Source organism: Natrix helvetica (genome assembly GCF_964273705.1).
Source record: "Natrix helvetica genome assembly, chromosome: 3".
Taxonomy (NCBI): domain Eukaryota; kingdom Metazoa; phylum Chordata; class Lepidosauria; order Squamata; family Natricidae; genus Natrix; species Natrix helvetica.
Window position 1 is genome coordinate 151,643,407 of NC_138549.1, and position 14,649 is coordinate 151,658,055.

Below are 14,649 nucleotides of genomic sequence, written 5' to 3' on the forward strand. Positions count from 1 at the left end.
GCATTGTGTGAATTCATTATAAAAACAGCTGTATTTTCGTTTCCATCCGACATTTTTTTTTACTTGGACGGAGCACGTGGATTGCAGTTACAAACCACCCTGGATACAGCGGGGTAGAAGCAGTTAAAGCACATCAAGACTTTCTTAGAGCAGCAGAACGCAATGGCGAATTCGCGCCAAACAACGATGCCACGAAATGAACCTCTTCCTTCTTTATTTAGGCTCCTTCAGAGCCCTTCTTGAAGCAACCGCGCATTTACCAGCTGCCGCCCCAGATACAGTACTGTATCCAATTCTGCGTGACTGAAAAAGGGCGGAAATGCTTCTGCCCTTATTTCATCTCTTTTCTTCCCCCCTGCTTTTTATCGTCTGGGAAGTCTAACTTTCCCATTGGTCAATTCAGACAATAATCTCCCATCCATCATAACCCTCCACCCAATCAACACACTTCTCCTTTATTAGGCTTCCCCCCCACCCCCTAGCAACTGCTAAAGAGGCCGCCATTTTCCTTTCCTGGCTTCGCGGAACAGCGGACCGAATGTTTCCATTGGTCGGTTCATTCTTCTCCGCCCCCTCTCCCATGACAGGCTCGGGGAGCAGCGTAGGCGCGGCCAATCAGCGCGTCCCGACAGGGTGTCGACTGGGCTAGCAGTAGCGCTGGGCGCTCGAGGTTGGAGCGAGTCGGAAGTGGCTTCGTGGGGGCATCGCTATCGCCATGGGGGCTGTGCTCGGGATCTGCTCTTTGGCCAGTTGGGTGAGTCCGGGTGGGTGGGTGCTGCGGGGGGGGGGGGGGGGGAGGTGAGACTGAGATGGATCCCAGTCCAGATGGGGTGGATCCCGCTAGCGGGGACCCGGATTCCAGCAACCAGAGGGAAATGAAAGACGAACACCCGTAGCTTTGTATCCTACAAAGCAGCAAAGCCTGCTGTGGGTTCTTAAGGTAAATCGGGCAATTCGGATATCCCGATTATTGTTCTGTTATTGTATGTAACGGAGCGTGCAAAAGCGCACCGATGTGCCTACCGTCCCTCTCCTACTATCCCCACTTATTCGTATCCATTTCCTGTATTCATAATCATGTTTATACTTATATCTGTTACCTTATACATGCTTGACAAAATAAAGAAATAAAATATCCCAGATCTGGGGGCGGATATATGTCTAAAGCAGGATACATAAACAAGGGGGCGGGGTCTTCTGCTCTTCTTTTGGGGTATCTGCCTAGCAACAGGCGAGACCCCCAAGAGGTTCGATAGGCTGTAATCTTAAAAACTGGGAGTGAACCGCATGTCCATTCGAAAGAACATTAATTCTTCCAAGAAGTGTAAAAAAACAAGGCGTTCGATCAAACTATTTTAATTGTTTTATTAAATAATTTAAACCCATTGAACCAGAGAATGGGCGATAGGTTAAAAAAAAACCCTACCAAGTTGTGGAAACAGACACACTGAGTTATTTCATGTAAATATAGCTGTCAAGATGGTAGTAAAAATTGGATTATCTACAGCTTTGATTTTGTTCAAGGGTTTGTTTTGACCCTGTGGGTCGTACTTTCATTTCCTTCCATCCGTTTCCTGTGGCTTGTGATTTAATCTCTAAGAATGATACTTATGTCTCAGTCAGGAAATGGCTGCTGAGTCATAACCTTTTGAGTAGAGTGTGGTAGATGACATGTCCACATAATAACCAAACGGTCAAGGTTACTGGAGCCATCCCAGTGTTTCTAACCCTTCTAATTTACCCTTCTTTCTTTAAACCCAATGAATTATTCTAAGCAGGCATAGGTGGTTATCCTTTTTTCCTTAAAAACAGTTTGGAACCATGGATATTTTTGCAGGCTGTAGAGAAGAGAGATAACATCATTCATTTCCACTGGTTTGCAGGCATTTAGAACAAAGGACTTTACAATGAAGATGGACAAAAGGGAATATAACTCTTTAAAGAAGGCAGAGATTGCAAAGTGAACAAAGGGCTGCTTTCATGTTTCTGCTCTTCAGAGAGATTAAAACATTAAAATGCTTAGGAATCGGGGATGGTAAAAGCTTCCACTTGAGTGCCTTTGGATTGCTTTCAGTCTGAGCAGAACTAAGACTTATTTAAAGTACAAAGTGCTATGTTAGTTAGTTGGTATAGATTTTTCCTACAATAAAATATGTATGTTGTGAATTACTAAACTTTCAAAAACAACCAATGCTACACTAATTTATATAGTAGTTCCATCCATTCTATACAACTATTAGAAAAGTAAGGGTTTTCTGTTATTCGGTGTTGATATTTACATTTAATTTTCACCAGTCATCTTTTCAGTATAACAATATTTTTCTTTACCTTACTCTCTTAATTTGGGTGGCAGTTTAATAACATGGAGTTGGTTATTGCCCAGAGTTGATACAGGTTAGGTAGAGTGCTCAACAATGTTCTGGTTAATATGAGCATGCAAATTATAGGTGTGAATTAAGATACGGAGCATGTGCAATGCACACATTGATAAAGAACAGCATTTCTACTACGTTTACAGCAGTTCAGTAGGGTTGACTGGAGTCAACCCCGGAGGACAGTGGTGGGATTCAGCCTGTTCGCACCACTTGGGAGAACCGGTTGTTAACTTTCTGAGCAGTTTGGTGAACTGGTTGTTGGAAGAAATCATTAGGGCAGAGAACTGGTTGTTAAATTATTTGAAATCCACTACTGCCCGTAGAGCAGCACCCCCCAACCTTTTGGGCACCAGGGATAGGTTCCGTGGAGAGACGTTTTTCCATGGATCAGAAGGGCATGGTTTCATGTACTGCCTGCGTCCAGTGGATGGGCATTCACTTGTTTGCGTGGACCAGTTGCTGACATGTCATGGACCGATGCTGGTCCATGGACTGGGGGGTTGGGGACCCCTCCTGTAGAGAACACTAACCCTAAGTATACTATGTCATGAGAAAGTAAAATATATATCACCAGAAATAAACTTAACTGAAGCCTTCAGTTAAGAGAAATATAAAACCTCTCATTAAGGTGGCTACCTGCAGAGAATTGGCATGATTTATTCATTTAGCTTTACTTCTACAACTTTCTTGCAATATGAGTACTTTGCCATTGTTCTTTAGACTGTCCAAGTGGTCTGTTCATGCTAATCAGAGTGTTAAACTTGTGTTGGACTGTTAATATACTAGAAATTAGTTCCCTCCTAATCATAAGACATTTCTATATTGGCCTTTCTAATTTGGCATTCAGTGTTTCAATGCATTTCACATGGTATGTGCCCTGGTCACATATGGCCAATAGGGCAATGACTGCACTAAGACCATTATAAATAATATCTTTGAAAGGATGTATAGTACTGCTAATACTTAAATATTCTCATTTATTCTTCTTTTTTATAGATTCCATGTCTTTGCAGTGGTGCATCATGTTTGTTATGTGGCTGTTGTCCTAACAGCAAGAATTCTACAGTTACTCGGCTCATTTATGCTTTCCTGCTTCTTCTTAGTACTCTTGTTGCATGCATCATGCTGGTACCAGGAATGGAGAAACATCTCAAAGAGGTCCTGAGGTTTTAAAATCTTGCTTATAATACACATCATTGGGCACTGATTTCCTCCAGTTAAGATAGAGGCACACTGAAGGTTGAAAGAAAAAAACAGTGGAATTTCTGTTGTCTTCTTAATAAGAAGATCATTTTATTAGGCGCAATAAGACTCCAGTCCAGACTAATTTGAAAGATCAGCATTTCAAGTTATGAGCTATGACCAAACTAGGAAGTCATTAAACATTGAGCCCTAGACATGAGCAAACTGAGTTGATTTGGTCTGTACCAACGTTAAGTCCTGAATCAGAATCTGCAGCCAGTCAAATATTTTATCTCCTTGGAATTGTAAACAATGGCAGCATCTTCACGGACTCAGATTAATATACTGGGAATGCTTATACTATGGGAGCATTGTTATGTGACAGCTATTTTAGGATAGAATGTGCCAGCAGATCCTGGCATTCTGGGTGCAGGTAGCTTTTACCTAAGATCATAATTGAGATTGAATTACAGTTGTAAGCTGTTATCATTAAGTGGGTCATATTTTGTATTTTTTGCCAGTCATTAAGTAAACACTGTCATTACATGAGTGGATGCCATTAAGCAAATTCATTTTACCCACTAGGCATTTTTTTGCCAGGAACTGGAGGTAAACTCTGGCCAAACTTTAAATTGCAGTCCTGAAACTTATGGGATGCTGCAAATGGCCATAAAGGAGAACCAGTTGCTAAGTGCTTGAAATGTGATCACGTGACCAGTTGGAGATTTGTACAATGTTGTATCTTCAACATTGAATTGTAAGTAGTTTTTGGGACCCTGTTGTAATTTCAAACTGTCACTAAGTGACCGCTTGTAAGTCGAGGACTACCTATAGATGGTCAGTTTGACAACATACCCTAGCCAGGAGCGGTACAAAATAACAACTTATAAACCATGGATTTTCAATCATGATCATCATCTGTAAGACTAGGATTTGAAGAAAATGAATATTGTATAATTTACTTGCATATAATTAAAGCTTTTGAATGTATTGTTTTCTTTTAGGTGCCTGGTTTTTGTGACGGCTTTGATTGTGAAGCTTTGGTTGGATATAGAGCTGTCTATCGAATCAGTTTTGCTATGGCTGTGTTTTTCTTCCTCTTTGCCTTATTTATGATACAAGTGAAATCAAGTAAAGACCCACGGGCTGCCATCCACAATGGGTGAGTTAAATGGAAAATGGGGACTAATCCCTTATTTATTTTGCCCACAACCTGAAATGGTAAATTTCCAAAACTGAATGCATTTTAACTTGAATGTTAAAGTAGGAAACATTCATTATTCCAAGCAGGAAAGTTGAATAACTACATGCCCATGAAATGAAACAGGATAATGATTAATTTCAGTTTATATAATTCCAGATATAAATTTAACAGGAGAAAGTAACCTGGTAATCTACATATTTCAAATAACAATCCCTTATTCTTGGCTATATTGGTAGCGTGATTGTTGTATGTTTAGTAAATTGCTTGAAGTCCCGGAGATTATGATGGTAAATAAATAAATACCCAACATCCAAAATTTGGCTCAGGCCATAGATATTAAAAACTGCCTCTTAATATAGTCCTTCAGTTAAAAATCACCAATGAGACTTATTCCTATAGCCAGATGGATCCTATTAGAAATAATTACTTTTGTTAGCTTAATATAAGCAGAGAAATAATTCTCCATTGTCTTTTTTGTTTTTCAATAGATTTTGGTTCTTCAAAGTAGCTGCAATTGTTGGAATCATGGTTGGGGCATTTTATATTCCAGAAGGGTCTTTCACAAGAGGCAAGTGTGCATGGATCAGGAAATGTCATCATTTATTGAACTATAATAGTCAGAATTATTATTTTTTAATGTCAAATAATATCCACTGAATGAAATGCTTATATAGACAAAGCCGTGTGATAGTCCAAGGAAGAATTAGGAGAGGGGGATTTGGATGAATGTGTGCTACCCAGTGGTTGCTACTGAATGCTCCACCAAGCTATTACAATCATAATGGCTTCAAGGAAGAGAGACATCTAATAGAAAACCACTCCTTTGCTTTCATGTACATAGGCACACTCCCCTGTACCTACACACATTTTCAAGAAAGCAAAAGTAAATGTTGTATAGGGGAGACAAGCTCCAAACTCTATTAGGCTATAAAACATGGCTTCCAACATGATCACGAGGGAAAGGGAGTGATGTGAGCCAGGTATAATTTTCTTCCTCTTTGTAAGATTATCAGACTTTTGGATTGCTACTCCAGTAGTATGTTACCGCTCTAAGAGATAACAATAGAAATGCAACTATGTCCTCTGCAGTATGTGTAACCTTTCCCAATTTGCCATCCTAAGTTCTCTTCAAATGTATTAGGTCTTTATCCCATCTTGGTTTTTTTATTTACTCAAGGCATACATGCCTAATGTTCCCATGTCCTATTTTCCTCAACAATAACCTGGTGGAGAGGAATGCCAAAGAGTGACTAGCCCAAAGCCACCAAGCCAGTCTAAGAGAGGACTAGAATTCATGCTTCCTGGTTTCCAGGCCAGCAACTTAGCCACTGCATACAGTGGCTCTCCTATTTATATTCAAATCCACATTAGGGTTCAACTCTGATAGTTCTCAAGTAGGATAGCTTATCCTTAAATGCAGTTCAAAGCACTCCTGTGCTGCATGCACCTGAATTTATTTTAAAAGATTGCTTGTGAATTGTTTTAAATGGATTTCACCTGATCACTAAATTCCCTGGCACAGCACCAACCAGAAAGACATTTTGTGTCATCTTCATAGCACCTGAAATAGCTTTATGAGTTTTAACAGGCGTACAAATTAAAGTATGTACAGTATATGAATGGAGATAATGATTGATCAGCTTTCTGTCTTCCCCTATTTGGGTTATAGCCCCATCATTCACATCCCTGTTCAGTACATCACATGGAAGATGATTATTCTCTCTGGCTTCATTGAGATACAGTTACTCAAATGCTGTCATGATGGTACATTTCTTTCTTTATTTCTTTCTAGTATTATTTGTTTTTGGAACTGGGGGTGCCTTCCTCTTCATTCTCATCCAGCTGCTGCTGCTTGTGGATTTTGCTCATTCCTGGAATGAATCCTGGGTTGAACGGATGGAAGAGGGAAATTCCAGAGGCTGGTATGCTGGTAAGAGTCATTTGGCTGATGAATAATAAAATGAAACAGCAGCTTTAATGCATGCTGCTTTGGGCTCCTCTTTGCTTGCGCAATTTATTGACTGTATTTAGAGCCATCTATTACAGTGTTTTTCAAACTTGGCAACCCCAAAACACACATGTAAATTTCAACATACTGAGTTGAAAGTCACACATCTTAAAAAGAGGCCAAGTTTGAAAAACATGACTTACTCCATAGGACAGTGATGGTGAACCTATGGCACGTGTGCCACAGGTAGCACACGGAGCCATTTGTCAGGGCACGCGAGGCGCTGCCCTGTCAGCTGGCCAGCGTGCATGTGCGCGCTGGCCAGCTGAGTTCACCCTTTTTTAAAGCCATTTTTTGCCCTCCCCAGACTCCAGAGCCTTTATAGGAGCCTGGGGAGGGCGAAAAGAGCCCCTCCCCCAGAGGCCCTCCAGAGGCTTCATGAGCTTCCCTGAAGCCTACGGAGCGCAAAAAAACAGCCCTACAGGCAAACCAGAAGTTTGGGAATGGACTTCCGGTTTGCTCGGAGGGTCGTTTTGATTGCTCTGGAGGCTTCAGGGAAGCATCCTGAAGGTCCCTCAAGCCTTCGGAGCGCTCAAAACGACCCTCCGAGCAAACCGGAAGTCACTTCCAGTTTGATCGGAGGGTCGTTTTGACTGATCCGGAGGCTTCAGCGAAGCGTCCTGAAGGTCCCTCAAGCCTCCGGAGGGCTTCCGGGGGGGGCGGGGGAGGCTGTTTTCGCCCTCCTCAGGCTCCTATAAAGCCTCTGGAGCCTGGGGGGGGGGGGGGGCAAAAAAAGCATGCAAAAAATGGGATGCCAGTAGTGCGTGCATGCGCACTGGGGGGGTCGCATATTGCATTATGGGTGCGGCATGCCCGCACACGCCCCCCCTGCGCTCCCCCCACTTATGGCACGCGAGCCAAAAAAGGTTCGCCATCGCTGCCATAGGAAAAAATGGGGTTGCAGTTAAAAAAATGTCAGAATTATCCATCTGCAGGCATAGTTAATAGCAAACAAAGTCTGTATACGAAGAATGTTCTTAAGAACTAGGTATAGATTTTTGTTTCCATTTGCATCCAGCTTTTTGGATATTCTACTGATCTTTGGGTGTATCAGTTTTACTTCCTGATTTTGCTTCGTGATTGTATTGGATAATTCTAAAGAGGGATAATGCTGCGATTGTCAAATGCAGTGAGGGTTAAGAGTGTCTTAATATCGAAAAAATACAAAATCTGCCACTGTAAGCAAACTTTTGCTTTAGAATGTAGCATTATGCACACTTGATAGGATAAAATGATGCTCTCTGTGGAGGAGAAAACTAGGCTCTCCCTTCGTGAGAATAATTTCCACAAATGAATTGCATCTTTAAACAATATTGTTGATCCAGTTTAGCACGTGAGTACTTCTAAGAGGGATCTGCTTGTTTTCTTCAGCTCTCCTGTCCTGCACCATCTTGAACTACATTATGTCGTTCATTGCCATCGTACTCTTCTATGTCTTCTACACAAAACCAGATGGCTGCATTGAGAACAAGTTCTTCATCAGCTTTAATATGATCGCCTGCATTGCTGTATCGATCACATCAATCCTTCCCAAAGTCCAGGTATGATGCTGAAACAGTGCTTTCAAATGAACAAACTTAACAGTATTTTTCGGAGTATAAGACGCACTGTTTTCCCCTCAAAAAAGAGGCTCAAAATCTGGGTGCGTTTTATACACTGAATACAGCATTTTTTGCTTCCCAAAACCCCGCCCCCTTCACCAAAATGGTCATGCATTGCCTTTAGGAGGCTTCCAGAGTGAAGGCTGGGGAGGGCAAAATGAGCGAAAAAGGGGGGATTTTTTTGCTTAATTTTGCTTTCCCCCCCCTCCAAGCACTCCAGAAGCCAAATAAAGGCTATTCATGCCCTTTTTAAAAAAGAAAACGGGTCCATTTTCACAAAAAATGGGCCGTTTTGGGGAGCCTGCAGAGTGCAAAAACGTTTTTTAAAAATTTGCCTCTTCAAAATCTTGGTGCGTCTTATACTCCGAAAAATACGGTAGTTGATTTATTTTGCTTTAGGTGTTATATTGGTGGATTGTATATCTTGCAAATGCTTCTAAGAATAAATCAGTGAATACAGAACATAAATTATTTTGGTCAAGTTTGAGTAGCCTTTTAACGTAAGGACTAGATTTAACTTTGGGGATAGGGGAAAAGGTTGAAGCAATCTGCTGATATAAGCCAGACACACAATTTTGAGTTTTGAGAAAAAAATTTCAGGTTAGTTCCTTTTTTTAAGTGCTAAACATATTTGTGGACATGTACAACAGTTTAGATGTGTTTCCCTCTTCAAAATGGTGAAAATCACATTGTGAGTTACTGATACTTTGGTTCTGTGGCTGTTCTGTGGCTGATAAGAGTGTTCTTGAGGTTGCACAAAGCAAGATGTGGATAGTTGTGCCCCAGATATTTTTTATGCCTCTGACAATGCTTAATGCTGAATAAAAGTAGTTCTTGATTTATGACTGGCCACTTCGACCACGGAAAGATTCTTATGACCCAATTTCAAAGTTATAATGGCTGGATACATGCTGCAGTCATGTGATCTCATTGTTAGGCATTAGGCAGTTGGCTCTCATGACTACGTGCAGCGTCTTGCAATCACAATTTTTGATATTTTTCGTTGGTTTCTGGTATTTCCAATTATTGACAAAAAACACCCATTGGGTAAAATGGACCATCTTAACAATTGTCACAAAACATGGTGTAAAATCAGATCCGTTCACATGCTGCCCGACTTACAACCATAATTCCAGGCTTATGGCCATAAGTCGAGGACTACCTATAGCCTGATACCCTAGCAGAAATGAAGCCTTTCTAGTTACAGCTTTTAACCTCTTAAACCTTCATGATTCTGATCATAAAATAATTTACATTATTAAAAATTACTTGTCTCAAATAGGAACATCAACCTCATTCTGGGCTTCTCCAGTCTTCTGTGATTACTCTCTACACCATGTACCTCACTTGGTCAGCCATGTCTAATGAGCCCGGTAAGCTTCTATCAATGCAAATAGTATGACGGAAACAAAACCATTATGCTATATCCGTGACGGCGAATCTGTGGCATGCGTGCCCGAAGTGGCACGTGGAACCATGTCGCCTTTTTAGCTATAGCTTTTAACCTGCAGCATCGCCCATTCCTCTTCCGGGTTTCTGGCACACATGCACGTTTGATGATCAGCTGGCTTTTGCGCATGTGGCAGTGTCAGAAACTGGAAGAGCTGCTTTTCCATTTTCTGGCATGAGCACGCGTGCCGGCCAGCTAATCATGCGCGCATACTCGCTAGTAACTGCAAGATTAGGTGGCTGGTGCGCACTGGAAACCAGAAGTTCATTTTCCAGCATGCTGATGCCCCCTGGGCAGTTCCTCTTCAGGGTTTCGCCCCAGGTGCATGCGCACAAACGCTTCCTTTTTGCTTCAGTGATATACATTTATTATTATTCTTCGCATTTCTAAACCGCCCCCTCTCCCAAAAAGGGACTCGGGGCGGTGTACAGTCCACACAACACATAACAGGTAATAAGTACAATATAAATATAAATATAAATATACATATACACATGGAGGAGGTTAAAAAATTAAAAGAACTGTATAGAAGAATAAAATATGGCTCTAAGAGCCCTAAAATCAATTAAATTTAAAATACTACCCTTAAAATAACCAGTTGAGAGTATACTTCCAGGAGGTTGAAGTTGTAACAATTATACTCATGCCAGGCCAGCTAATCGAAACAGGTGAGTCTTCAATTTTTGTCGGAAGGAAGTCCGTGGTGGTTCTAATGTCGGGGGGGAGGTCATTCCAGAGGGTTGGGCCCATCACAGAGAAGGCCCTATTCCTTGGCGCCGCCCGCTGGCATTGCCTGGTGGACGGCACCTGGAGAAGGCCCTCCCTGTGAGAGCGGATTGGCCGCAGGGATGTATGTGGGAGGATGCGATCCCGCAAGTAACTAGGTCCTGTGCCATGGAGCGCTTTAAGGATAGTAATCAGGACCTTGAAACGCACCCGAAAAACCACAGGCAGCCAGTGCAGCTCGCGCAGGAGTGGTGTTACATGGGAATATCTAGAACTTCCCATGACAACCCGCGCGGCCGCGTTCTGGACTAGCTGCAGTCTCCGGGCGCGTCCCAAGGGAAGTCCCATGTAGAGAGCATTACAGTAGTCTAGGCGAGATGTCACCAGCGCATGAGTGACTGTGCGTAAGGCATCCCGGTCCAGTAGGGGGTGCAATTGGCGCACCAGGCGAACCTGGTGGAACGCCCCCCTTGCCACGGCTGCCACATGGTCATCCATTGACAGCCGGGCATCTAGGAGGACGCCCAAATTGCGCGCCCGTTCCACAGGGGGCAATTGCTCGTCCCCTATGGCCAGCGATGGAGTCAGCTGGCTGAACCGAGGTGCCGGTAGCCACAGCCACTCAGTCTTGGAGGGGTTGAGTTTAAGTCTGTTGTCCCCCATCCAGACCCCGATGGCTTCCAAACACCGGGACATCACTTTGACAGCCTCGTTGGGGTGGTCTGGGGTTGAAATGTACAGCTGTGTATCATCAGCGTACAGATGGTATTCAACCCCAAAACCACGGATGATCTCGCCCAGCGGCTTCACATATGCATTGAACAGAAGGGGCGAGAGGACCGATCCCTGCGGCACCCCACAACAGAGTGGCCTCAGGGTCGATCTCTGCCCCCGTCAACACATATTGCATCCGGCCGGAGAGGTAAGAGCCGAACCACCGTAGAACGGTGCCTCCGACTCCCATCCCCTCCAGCCGGTGCAGTAGGATACCATGGTCGATGGTATCAAAAGCCGCTGAGAAATTGTTTTCTTTAGAAACACTTGAATTCCTTAAGAAACATCTTGCAAACACTTTGTTGTAGAGAGACTTCATTGTAACAAGTGCCAAATGCTTCTTTAGGTTACTTGACAACAGACAACAGTAATTCTCAGACTAGTATATAATATCTATGTTTATATATATATTCTCTTTAAAATGTTTCTTTTCAGAACGCCACTGTAACCCAAGCCTTCTGAACATTATCAGCCAAATATCTGCACCTACTTCCATCTCGTTGAATGCAACTGCTATTCCTACTCCTATACCAGAAAAATCACCTCAGTGGTGGGATACACAGAGCATTGTTGGGCTTATTATCTTCGTACTTTGTCTCCTGTATTCAAGGTAAGATATGTTTTGTTTTCTGAAGCTATTCTAATATGATCTATTATATATTATATTAAATTTGGATGTATGAAATAGAAAATTTCTCTCTCTTTAAATGAAGGAAAATTAGTTTTGATTGAAGTGGTGTCAATTACCTGATTAAAAGTACTTACAGGGTCTTCTAATTGTAGTAGGATTCGTACTGATTAAACTCTTTTGAGTTAACTAAATATTAGTTTTTAAAACTCAATTTGTTTTAGCTGAAATTTGACCATTGTTGATCTTGATGTAAAAATGATCATTTTTAAAGTGCTCTAATGAGCTCCGAAGAGCTTGCATAACATTTCCAATTACAGTATTTTTTGGACTATTAGATGCTCTGGACTATAAAACATACCTAGCTTTTGGGGAGGAAAAAAAAATCTGCCTCCGCCTCCCAGTAATTTGCCTCCTTGCAGCAAACAGCAAACAGACTGGTCAGCTTCAGCACAGCCTGATTTAGCACAAGCAGCTGATTGGTGGTTGAATCGGCCTCCCAGAATACCACCAATCAGCTGTTCCAGGCTGCAAGGATTGACGCCTCCATGTGTCCCATTTTTGGCCTCCGCGCATCCTATTTTTGGCCCGTTCCAGGGGGCGGGGATCACCGCCAGCAGCAATCCCTACCACCCGGAACAGGCCAAAAACAGGGTGCACGGAGGTGGCAATAGTGGCGGCGATTCCCGCAGCCTGGAACAGATGATCGTCGGTATTCTGGGAGGCCGAACAGTCTTCTGATTCAGGAGTGGCCATGGTTGGTGGAGTTCACTTCTGTGCAAAAGCCGATTTAGCCCCAGCTTACCTCTGATTCAAGCGTAAACTCTGAAACAGGATAATTTCCCATCTCTCAACAAGGAAGTGTGATCAAAATTGGCATATTATTGGAATTGGACGATACCAGAATTATGGAAAGAGCATGAGGTTGCATTTCTGCATCTCAAATCTTGCCACAGGCCACCCACAAGAAAATGAGTGTGGTCTTAATTTTGTATCCAGACAGACCTAAACCCAGATTGAAAAAGTCCAGATAATCTGCAGAACTTTGATTCAGATCCACTATTTTCTCAACCACTTTCCTCATGTAGGTTAAGAGACAGGTTGAGCGATTGCTAGGTTGCAATGATAGTTTTTTGAGAAGGGCCATATAATTGTTTCCTTTAACTATGTACTGTGTTTGCAGAACCAACAGTAGCTGAAGGAGTTTTCATAGAATTTGAATAATGCTGGAGAGCTGTAATTTGATTAAAAGTGTCCCCCTTTTTTATAAGCTAGATTTCTGAAGCCTCCTTCCTTGTTTTGCAGCATCCGGTCTTCTAACAACAGCCAAGTGAACAAGTTGACGCTGTCTGCCAGTGACAGTGTCATTCTGGATGATGCACCAAATACAGTTGATGTAGAAGATGGAGAAGCCCGCCGGGTTTTGGACAATGAAAAGGATGGTGTCCAGTATAGCTATAGCGTCTTCCACTTCTTGTTAACTCTCGCTTCCCTCTACATAATGATGACTCTTACAAATTGGTACAGGTGAGTACATTCTTGACAGCAATTTTAATCAAAAAACCTTATTGCTGTAGATTGCTAACTCAATATGGGATTGTTTATATATTAAGAACCTTTTTTAAAACAATTAGAAATTTAATGTTAGTTTTAATTTTTGTACAAAACTAAAGTTAGGATTCGTCTTGTGACAAGTGCCTTAAAAGATTTTCTTCTGTATATGCTGGGAAAGATGTAAATATAATTTCTGAATAATACTTCTGTAACTAACCCCAAATATTTAGTAAGCATACCAAAATGCTGTGTAATTCGAGTTGAATTAGCTGAAGACTTTCTACCAGTTGATTGAAGCATGTACCATTTTTTATTAATTTTATAGTCCTGATGCTGAAACTAAAACACTGAAAAGCAAATGGCCAGCTGTCTGGGTGAAGATCTCCTCAAGCTGGGTTTGTCTTCTTATTTATGTCTGGACTTTGGTGGCACCCCTGATCCTTACCAATCGAGACTTCAATTAAATGGTAACTTCTGTGAAAGCATGGAGATATGCCGTTCTGCTCTGCTGAAAGCCAAAAGTTATGTATTGCTTCGTGGACCTAAGACTCCAGGCATCATTCCTACAACAGGCAGACAAATAGAAGTCTAACTTGTGTAATGCTTAATGCAGAATCTAAGCGCTGTACATATTAATGTGTTAAATTCAAAGTTAGCATTCCTGTTATCTACTACAGCTGTGCTGTTGAAGGATTTCATAAAAAGCTTGTGTAAACGTTATCGCTACTGGAAATGTGAACGGAAAGTAATATATTCTAAAGTTGTTCGGATATTTCACTGTATGGAAATGAGTACCATTGCTGCATTGCTTTACATTCCATTTCAGGAAAAAAATGTATCTGATGGAGCTTTGAATAATGGATAAAGTGTTTTTCTTAACAGAACAGCATACTAATGTAATATACTACGCCTATAAATGGCAATTTTTGGGATCATTGTAGAAAACAAATTTTGTAAGAATCTAGCATACTGCTAAACTTTTACTTTAAACGCATTCAAGTCATGCTTTTTGAAACAAGCAAACTAACAAACAATGCTTGTTAATATATCATTCCACTGAGTTTGACATTATTTGCACTATAAATATGTTTGATTAAAACTAAATTTTTAGTGTCATGTTTGTTGCCTGGTTGTTTCAGCAGTTCTG

The 14,649-nt window shown here is 41.8% G+C and overlaps 1 protein-coding gene across 2 annotated transcripts; it reads left to right on the forward strand.

The window, feature by feature from the left end:
- The first annotated feature begins 548 nt into the window (after positions 1-548).
- Positions 549-14,610, forward strand: SERINC3 (serine incorporator 3). Of its 2 annotated transcripts, XM_081948615.1 has the most exons (11): positions 556-754; positions 1,884-2,101; positions 3,372-3,533; positions 4,562-4,719; positions 5,250-5,329; positions 6,554-6,691; positions 8,141-8,310; positions 9,653-9,743; positions 11,756-11,930; positions 13,254-13,475; positions 13,828-14,610. In XM_081948615.1, exons 3-11 carry the CDS (start codon positions 3,498-3,500, stop codon positions 13,964-13,966), a joined length of 1,209 nt encoding a protein of 402 aa, XP_081804741.1. In that variant the 5' UTR covers positions 556-754; positions 1,884-2,101; positions 3,372-3,497; the 3' UTR covers positions 13,967-14,610. The 2 variants fall into 2 exon arrangements, with proteins under 2 accessions (XP_081804740.1, XP_081804741.1); XM_081948614.1 differs by lacking the exon at positions 1,884-2,101 and having other exon boundaries at positions 549-754.
- The last annotated feature ends 39 nt before the right edge of the window (positions 14,611-14,649 follow it).